We start from the raw sequence: 10,256 nt of genomic DNA, 5'->3' as shown, positions 1-10,256 counted from the left end.
GTACGAGATTCGAACTGAATATCGCTTGGATAACCTCTCAGCTTTGTCTTGAGTACTTCGTGGTTTTACTTTCGTTAAGTTAGAGAATTTTCTGGCGTTGACTCCGATTCTGCCTCAGATAATTCGTTGATGCGATAATTGTTCCTGTGCTCAAGAGTCTTCTTCACGCTGCGGCCTGCTTTACCCTCGGTGGTCAGGGAATACGAGGCTAGCTGAGCCCCAGAAACAGACTGGCCGCAGAGAGGGCGGGAACTTCGCCCTGTAGTCCACAGAAAACCAGAATCACGATCGACTATGGCCGCCAGATACGGAGTGTTTCGAACAAGAATTCGCGGGCAGCCGACAAGGGGTGATACTCCGACATGTGGGTTGTCGCGGGGCTAACAATTCCAGGCCGTGAGAATAATAAATTGTTCCGAAATGTTGGGCGTGGCCTCTGACTGGGACGGAATATTTGCAACGACCTCAGCTGGACTAAGCGCACTCAAAGATAAAAAACAAATGACTTGTTCTTATGCTCATTTGCTCTTTAACGCGATCCATGCAAAATAAGCATATGTCTATGTTGGCTAATATGATAGGTGGGTATTATATTTTTCATATATGCCTACAATTTGGACTTGACAATTTTATAGTTGTATTTTGTGGCTTATATTAATCCACAGTTCGTTCCAGAATCTCCTTTTTTTAGAAATTTTAATAAAGAATATTGTGAATTCTATGCCGAATTCCGCTGGGCTGACACAAATCTAATTACTCCTTAAAAAGGCTTCCAGTGCACTCTGTTCACGCCAGATTTAATGAAGAAATGTTGGCTGATTTGGTGACTGGATCAGAGGGACAGGTTCGTATGCAGCTCGTAAAAGTAATGGGTAAAATAAATTTCACTGCCTCATTTCATTCGTGATCTTAAAATCTGTGTTCTATACAGCGTTCTTTCACGCAGGCCAAAATAAAATCAATATTATTTTGCGGTAGCGGATGCACTCTATGGAGTAGTCTTGGTACTATGAGCGTTAGTTGTCGAGGTGAGCGGGGTTCATACTCGCTGAGCCATCTCTCGGGGCAATAAAGAAGTTCAGCCGGTTTTGGTAGCTCTATCAATAAAGTGAATTAGCATTACGATCTACTTTACTCCCAGTTTACGAAATTTGACATTTTAGACTCCCAGATTCCTGTGGCCGTGTAATCAGTGCAAGTTTTGCCTAGAATTACGATGTTTAATCTTGAAACGGTATTTAATGTATGATCTTGAGCTTTCATGGCGACTGTGTACAATAAAATCCTTTCGGGCTATCAGCCGCATCAACTGGTTAAAACATGAGGAGAACAACGTTTCGAGGTCCACATCTGTCCTCATCCTCAGGGTAATGAAGTGGTTGGGGCTCTCAACCGTGTCATATATATACCTGCTGAGAGCCCCAAACAGTTCATTACCCTGAGGATGAGGACAGAGATGGACCTCGAAACAGTCTCCTCATGTTTTAACCAGTTGATGCGGCTGATAGCCCGAAAGGATTTTATTGTACACAGTCGCCATGAAAGCTCAAGATCATGCATAATATTACATTACATTTTAGATTAAGATTAAAGACACACTTAGGTCGTATTTGCAACCTTGAATTTATTCCCAAAAGTATAATTCCATCATGGCAGGCTATATTCATCAACTGACCTTAGAAAAAGTCCACAGCTCATGTGGTTAGTTGCCGAGTTCTCAATGTGGGAGCCCGGGTTGAAACCCAAGACAGTCCATGTAGGATTTATGGTGGGCAAAATGACACAGAACACTCTTCTCAGAGATATTTCGTTCACTCAGACACTAGATTAATTGTGTCCGTTGCTTCGCATTATTTGTGGGCTGTAAGATCAGGTTTCTATGGGACGCATTTCCAGACAGGCAGTTGCTTCCCTTCACGATAATAACAGTAATGCAGAACGTTGCAGTATTAGAATAAAAACGATACAGAATTAAAATCAATAATTTAAAATATGGGATGGTCTGTGGATTGTATAAAATCTATTGTTCCCGTGTGAAATGTGGTTCTGGTGTTTCTCCCTTATAATGCTAAAAGTAAACTTGGGACCAGCTTTACATGGAGCATTAAACATTTATTATTATGGGGTGGCCATTTATTATTTCTTATTGTAATATATGTTTAGTGTTTGCTTGTATGCTGTTGTTCCGCTGGCCCAGTGTGTGTTGTGATCATCAGCGGTGTACCGATGTTCTAGTTCTGTGTTGACTACAGTGGTATTCTGTGATAATGGGCCAGTTCCTGGTTTCCTGACTCGTGTTCTACCTTAATCCTATAAAATTGTTGCAGTAATCATTTGACAGTGCCCATAACAGAAATATTAACCAGCCATGTGGAGGGTCACACTAGTGCACTGATAAATGTAATTCTGCAAACCCTCCCTCACTGGGAGAGCTCGCAGTTCGAAAGCAGCCAGGAAGAAGTTGAGCAGTTTACCCAAAGTCTTATTAAGTGTTGTCAAAAACTACAGTGAACTAAGGGAGTGAAGAAAAGACCAGGGAACTTCTGTATTGCCACGTATATTTTGTTAGATTCTTGTGTTCCATTTTCTTTCTTGAAAGTCAGTTGTGATTGGTGTTTAGTATCTGGGGAGTGTTCGCTCTGAAGCAATTGAAACTGAACCAAACCAGGTCACACCGGACTTGAAACTTCCTGGTAGTCTCACAGAACCAACTCTTGGTTGCTGAGTTCATCATTAAATTATATTCCAGATCGACTTTTCCTACTGAAGCAAGTGAAATGGCCTCAGGTGTGAGTAGCAGTGAGTCAGAAAAGACTGTAGTTGCACGACTTAACAGCAGGTTGTAACACAACCTGAAAGAGGTGGATATTTCAGTTGAATGTGAAGTGCCAAGTTCATGAACAGTTGCTTCAATCTTGAGTTGAGTTATCGTAGTGAGAACACTCCATAAGAAGTGTGAATGTGTTTGTTGAACAAACTGTTGCATGGAACTGACTGCTGGTGTTATTTTGTTTTTCTTCTTTTTGTGAACAGAATAAGAATTGAATGGTGCAAGAATCAAGTGACCCATTTGCTTCTACACCCAAACGTTTAACCTCATGCTCCACCACTCAAAGACCAGGTGAGATACTCACGTCATCCGTTAACCAATATTTCTACAATTTCATGTGTGTCCTGACAGTGGAACTCCGTGTGGATGTTGGTATTCTAGAGTGTTAAGCCATGTAACTGCTTACACTTAAGAGAAACTACTGCCTACATCATCAGCCCTGACAATGGTGGGAGTAAATGCTTCATAGGAACTTATGTCTCCCTACAAGTTCTCACAGCATTTTCTGGCATCAACATATTCAAAATGCTGTTAGAACCTCAAATTTCACATACTTAAACTCTGTTCCTCTAATTTCTGTACATCATTTCACCTTTGTAGTGTTGCATAAAAGTGCACTGCAGTCTGTAATCTCACATTCAGAAATATGTAAACATTATTCCAGTCTCTTCCATACTGTGTCTGATGTCCTTCCAAGAACATCTTGGTTGTTTCAGAGGCCTCTCATTTGTTTCAGTTCCAGTTATCTTAAAAATGTCTGTGTCTTTTCATTAGTTTTATTCTGTTGAAATCATCAGTTCTTAATATTTTTCATTATCCGTTAATTTCAACCGCCTGTGTAACCACTTACAGTTATGCCGACAAACACAGTTGCAATACTTATGGTTTCAACAGTCTCAGATCATATTTTTGTTCTCGTCTCAGTATCGGTTACTGAATTTAGTGACTCAAAACACAAGGATTGTGCCGTCATGCACCATGCGCTGGAATGACAGCAATATCAATAGCTCAGACTACTGTTAGTGTCAAGGTTTTCATGAAGAATAGAATGTAAAAAATACACGGGCAGTTTTTGTGTATGCTGTTCAGGAAAGGCAGCCTTAAAGTTATGTATGTAAAATTTCTCACTTATGTAGTAGCAGTAATTTTGTAGAAAAGTTTTCTGTACTTCTCTTCTGCAGAATTTTCTGTGTCAGGTTTTGCCTTCTTCATTTCCCTGGTTTTTGTTAGAAAATTGAGAAGTGTGTCATGTTCATTTTGCACGTGACTTTGAATTTCTCTTATTTTGTGAATAAAATCTATACCCAGACCTGTCTGTAATGTATGAACCAAAATGTAAGAATTTGCGAACACAGAGAGAAAGGGTTTGAGCAGAAAGACCTGTTACTATCTTGAATGTACCTCATGACAAAATGAAAATCAGAAGTTTCATCCAATATTAGGTGGTTCTTGAATTTGTCTTGAAATGTCAACTAGCAACACTTCATGGAGGGCTTTTAACAAATTATTTTCAATGGCCAGAGATGTGCCTTAGCAAAAGGTCATTCAGCAGAGGTTCATAATGTTCGAAATATTCTTTACAATTACTTCTGTCAAGGGGCAACTCAGATAATTCTTGACCTCTAAATGGTAGTTCTTGAACTGGCAGCAGACAAGTCATGTCACCCATTTCAATATTTCTTAATTTTTATAAACTCCTTTATTATATTCTGAACTACTAAATGTAAGTTGGATCTCCAGAAGCTCATAATTTCTTTGGAGATTTAAATAAAGAATGACCTGCGTGTACTGTACATGTTTGGCGTAAGATTCGTGTTTTTCTTTTCTTTTCGTGAAGCATGTAAGTCATAAGTTTGTTAAAGGCCCCCGAAATCCAAAACATTTCAACATTTTTGGAAGATCAATTATGGCCAGCAAATCAGTTTCTCTCAGATTGTTGCAAGCTGTTAACCATGGGTAAAAATGATATTGCAAAACAAAAGTTCCCAGTGTACATATTGTGTTCCTTATATTCACTCTCAGGGTTTTATATAGGTTGGTAATGTCTCCCATATTTTAATGTTTTTAGTTTCTCCATGAATTTTCTTCTTGACAATAGTTTTTCTAAAAAAACATTGAATAACATTTTTATCTAGTTTCCACAAACTTCAAATGGTCTTCCACCGTCACTGCAGTTGTGTTTATGAAAATTGCAGTTTGTGGGTGATTTTGGTACAATTCACTTCTTCTTCAGTTCCTGTTGAGGTCAACCATCTTTTTATTTAAAAGAATGGTAAAGACCTTTCTTTTTCTTATACGTTTCTTATGTTCCCAATATTTTAATATTTTCATTTGCATTTTTCTCGTGCGATTGTTTTGTAGCCACATCAGCATCAATAAGATACTCAATTTTTTTAGCTTAAAGTCGCCTAAATAATATTTGAACATTCAGTGGTAAATCAAAGAAGACAACTCAGCCATTACAAGGGTTAATGTTTTTGAAGTAAATAATCGCTGTTTACACTGTAGAACTCTGAATTCTTTATTTTTAAAGCAGATTGTGTTTGTAGGTGTCACTAGGTCTGTTCCGTTTATGTGTTAGAGAGTTGCGTAATGATACTTCAATTAACAAAGTTAACGTGCTTTGTGTGTGCTACCTACTCAGCTATGAGTATATGTTCTTCGATACTGGGAGTGCCGTGAATAAAACACGTTAAATAAATCTCTATCAAACATTGGATGCGTCTTTTAAATGAGGTGACTATTATGCAGTCTTAATTTGATTTTGCGTATTCAAATAACTTGTGTCTTTGATGTCAGCACGGAATAATTAGTCTGTAGTACCATGATGATGCTGTAAGCGTAAGTGAAATATTTATTAGTGTTGTGACTTTAGATCTTGCGTTTCAAAGTGGCAAGCCAGATAATCATTATTTTATTTCGGTCATTAAAGAGGACTAATTGTTTATATTTATAAACATGCAAGCCGACTCCAGTGAGAAGTTAGCAGAACAGAGCTAGGTTTTCGTACCTGTATGATAAAATAAAAAGTAAAAATTGCTTGCATCGTCATAACCTCAAAACCTACATTGAACGAAATATGACTGGTAATAAGACAGATGCAGAGGAGTGCGTTGTTAAACTGTGGGCCAAATTAAACATGTCTTACATAAGCGAAAAGTGATGAATATTTTGATCCTTTCGGGTTGTTTTGGATCTCCAACAAGAGCATGTATTCAGAGTTTCAGTCATGTAGTGCAAGTAGCAGCGATCATCTGTTATCTTGAGAATGTTGAAATAAAAAATGTTTCCTTACACCAGAATATTATTGCTAAATATTTCAGTACACACACTCGTGTATTTGCGATACCAAGTTAAAGTATTCTGTCTTTTTTTATTTACATTTATTCAGCATGCCCCATTACAAGATTGCAATATTACATGCATTAATATATAGCACGTTAACAGATTACACAACTCTAATATCATGATCCATTGCCACCGTTTGCACCTATGTTCCTATGCAAAACTGTATTATAATCAATGGATTTAATGAATTTATTAAAATGACCTAAACATTCCTGAACAATTACTTCATGCAACACTGGCCATGTGCCACCATTCTTGACTATTGCATCTATTAAATTACGCCTTGGTTGTTGTAGTTTTTCGCAGTCATAGATGAGGTGATCCACTGTTTGTGCTGCTTTCAGGCATGAGCATGTTGGATCGTCAATGATTCCAAACCTGTGTAGATATGATTTGTTTTTGCCATGTCCAGTCGTCATTGCTGCCAGTTCAGGAATTATTTCAATATTTAGCTTCATTCTTTGTCACACTGACGGGAATAATTTCTTGCACGCTGCTCCTTTATTGGTGGCGCTCCACTCATTTTGCCATTTTATAATCCCTTCTTCCTTTGTTTCTTTAATAATTGTACTTTTAGGCTTCTTTTCATGTACTACATTTCCACCATCTTCTGCTGCTGCCTTTGCTAATCTGTCTGCTATTTCATTACCGAAAATTCTGATGTGTGCTTTGATCCACCCAAAATAAATAGTCCAATTTTGATCTTTGAGATTCCTTAATCTATTTCTTATCTCAGATATTACAAAGCCATGTTTGAAGTTGTTTTTTAGTAGATCGAGAGAAACTGGACTATCTGTGTACACCGCTACTATTCTTTCCTCAATGCTGATTTCCCTTAAAGTTGTTACTGCATCCAAGGCCTCTAGAATTCCGATCTGCTCAGCTTGATTGTTTGAGCAGTGATCGGGTAACTTGGTTTTTAAGCTATGAATTAGTTCTCCATTTTTGAAGATAACAGCGGCAGCACTCACCTTTCCCTGGTGTTTACTTCCATCTATATAGATTTCCACAGTGTATTTATTGAAGTCTTTCACTTCATCAAGAGTTATTCTTTCCGCTGGATGAGACCATTCCTTCTTGTTTAATGGTGCTTCGTACTCGGTAGAGTCATCTTTCAGTCCGTGTATAGTTTTATATATCTGCACTGCTTCTTCGATAGTAATGCAGATAGGATATTCTGTCTTCCTGGTCTTTTCGAAGTGTGCATTTGTCAGTAGTGAGCGACCAGCCCACTGCCTCTGCACAATTTCTACTCAATCCTTATCTTTGTCTGCTATAGCCATCTAATAGGAATCAGGAGAGACTTGTGTGAGAAATGGCCAGGGAAACATCTCGTTCATTGTTTTTTGTGCCATAAATCTACGGCATGGGACCGCTGGCTTTAGTTCCCTCCCGAAGGAAGTTGTTCTATGGATTTTTATCACCCCTTAAAATTCCATCAACCTCAGCAGTGTTTGAACTCGCGTACCTTGGGTCCAGTGGCGACGACATTAACCACTAGTGCAATGAGGGCGACAAGTTCGTTGAAATATTACTTTGCTAAAATAATAACAGGAAAGTTTATGAACATGTTTTTTATTTAATATTCTTAAATATATTAATTAGAAACAATTCAGAAAACATTAAATAATTTAACTATTTAACAAAAAATAAACAATTGAACTATTTTACAAAGAACTAAACTATTTCACTATTTAAATACTGAAGTATTTAACAAAAAAACTAAATTATTTATTTATTTAACAAATGTGAACAATTCAGATATTTAACAAAAAAAAATGAACAGTCTAACTATTTAAATACTAAACTATTTAACAAAAAATAAACAATTGAACTATTTTACAAAGAACTAAACTATTTTACTATTTAAATACTGAAGTATTTAATAAAAAAACTAAATAATTTATTTATTTAAAAAATCTCATCTAACGTCCATTCCTTGGAGCCCAGTTGCTTTGCTTCAGGTCGATGACGTAGTCGATCTTAAACTTTATTCTGCTAGAGAGCATCGCCTTCTTATTTGTTAGTTCCTTCATCGTATGAAGGAACTCAGACAGATCCTGCAAGAAAACAAAAATTTAAAGTCACATTTCATGGGCATAATTAACTTCTTACGCTTATAAGCCTACACATAAAACTAGAAAATTCTGCCACTACTCATGTAGTTCACATAGAACTTGCTGTGTGGGAAGGCGCGTGTAAATTTAAATTGAGAGCTGAAGGTTGCTGTCTCGAACAAAACGTAAGTATGTGTCTCATCTAAACAAAGGTATAAACCGAGATTTTTGGTGGCTGAGCCTAGACATGACCCTTCGATCAGATTCCTGCTTTGTCCTGTCAGGACTGAGTGAATTCTGACATGATTCAGCAGAGGTGATGAGAGGAAACGTAAAAGTGTAACAAAATACTGAGCAAGATTCCCGTCGCACTAGACGGGGACAAGTTGAAGTCACGGCATGAGGCGTCTTTATATGAAACATGTAAGAGTGTAGGAGAGTATGAAGAATTTCAGAAGAACATGTCACGGTGATCATTTATCACACAGAAACACTATTCAGAATATTGTCAGCGAGCTCAGAAAGGTATTTCATATCAGAATAGATGCAACATCCTCACGCGTTCTTTACAATGTGCACTTTCAACCATCGAATCCACCTTCTGTGACAGTTCCCAATTTGGCCACCAGATTGCAGCACCTGACTTTCTACCTAGGAGGATATTCAAAATAGGATTATGCGAGGTCGTGCAGAATACCACAAACTCCATATCAAATTTCATCCTAGTCTGTCCATTGGTTCTCGAATTGAATGGACTGGAAAGACAGATGGACGAGAAGGTGCGACCAGCCCATAATGCCTTCTCGCTATGATTTTGTGCAAAGAATGTATAACATGTTACAAAATGGAAGCCAGAAAGTCAGTGAGATCAAAGGGACACACTTACTGCTTTTTGCATTGTACCTTCCGTATAAACCTGTGGTCATCATAGAGCCCAAAGGAAGGCAATAAATTACACGGTAGGAGAACTGCAAATTAAAACTAAAAGTATTAAAAAATGAAAACAAACATACTTGGCTCTTGCTCTCCAAATCCTTGCCGACCGTCATCAGAAGAGTGCAGAGGCACTCCAAGGAATGTTCGTCTTCTTTGGTAAGGAGACGTTTAATGCAATGCTGCATGGTGCTTGTGGCGAGCATATCTGCTTTATGCAGCTCGCCAATAAACCTGTAACATAGTGAAGAATATATCACTTGGGTTGAGTTAAGACAATAGTAAAAGTCCAAAGAACAGAAGAGAAACGAGGTTCTTTGCCTCTACAAGGTACAGAAAGATTTGTGCCTTAAAATAATGAGAACTTTTGTTTAAATAGATGGAATTTAATCAGTGTCTTGTGTGTGATATATATTTTTGAGGTGAAATATAATATTTCTGTACGTGGTCCTGTAAAAATCTGTATCTGTTTATAAATATAAAACAGCTGAGACAGAATATTGAAAATTTCAAATTAAATAATTATTTTTATGTAATTTGCATTTGATTCTGTATGGAGGTAAGCCATCAGTGCCATTTCACGATGCAAATACCAAGAAGAAAAAATATGATAGTGTGTGATCATGTAAGCAGCAGCATTATGGAGCACATTTAGAAATTGGTCCTGGATTTTGTGGAATACTTGCATACTGGAGGGCAAGAACCCATTAACATTTCAAATTTCCTCTCAGTGTCTTGTCCTAATTCACAACTCTTAAGTTCACTACTTTCAGAGTCACTGATGAATCAAATGTAGAGCTTCAAAATCACAAAGAAAAATGTAAGTTACCTGATGTTTCCTATTGATTTCATTTGTACCCTTCGCAGTTCCTCGTCAAAACTCTGCTGTAGTTCGTTTTTCTTTGCCTGCAGAAAAAATAAGTAGAGAAGATTAGAAATCGCCTTTTTTGATGGTATCTTGTAAGAGCCCTTCTTTAATGCACAGCTTTCAACATATGTAAGTTTGCATTTTAAAGTTTGTGTCCACGATACTCGGCCGGTCAAGAAGCCCCCTGCCTTTACGCCCCCAAAAGAACGTCATGAGCTAA

General features: G+C 37.6%; 2 protein-coding genes across 2 annotated transcripts in view; one reads left to right on the top strand and one right to left on the bottom strand.

Annotated features, from left to right (window-relative positions):
* The window catches only part of LOC147872051 (eukaryotic translation initiation factor 4 gamma 1-like), a 164,880-nt gene that overhangs the window by 133,352 nt on the left and 21,272 nt on the right, over positions 1-10,256 (top strand). The window lies entirely within an intron of this gene.
* The window catches only part of LOC147872050 (eukaryotic translation initiation factor 4 gamma 3-like), a 43,705-nt gene continuing 41,382 nt past the window's right edge, over positions 7,934-10,256 (bottom strand). The window contains exons 16-17 of the mRNA XM_087359278.1: positions 9,998-10,074; positions 7,934-9,402 (exon numbers count right to left, since the gene is read on the bottom strand). Of these exons, the coding sequence (XP_087215404.1) occupies positions 9,042-9,402; positions 9,998-10,074 (438 nt within the window). The 3' untranslated portion in view covers positions 7,934-9,041. The remainder of the gene's footprint in view (positions 9,403-9,997; positions 10,075-10,256) is intronic.

The sequence above is a fragment of the Zootermopsis nevadensis genome, unplaced genomic scaffold (assembly GCF_977971745.1).
Source record: "Zootermopsis nevadensis isolate Lab colony 2312 unplaced genomic scaffold, Znev_1.0 Znev_ptg000031l, whole genome shotgun sequence".
In the NCBI taxonomy this organism is placed as follows: Eukaryota; Metazoa; Arthropoda; class Insecta; order Blattodea; family Termopsidae; genus Zootermopsis; species Zootermopsis nevadensis.
This window is presented reverse-complemented; position numbering and strand designations above follow the sequence as displayed.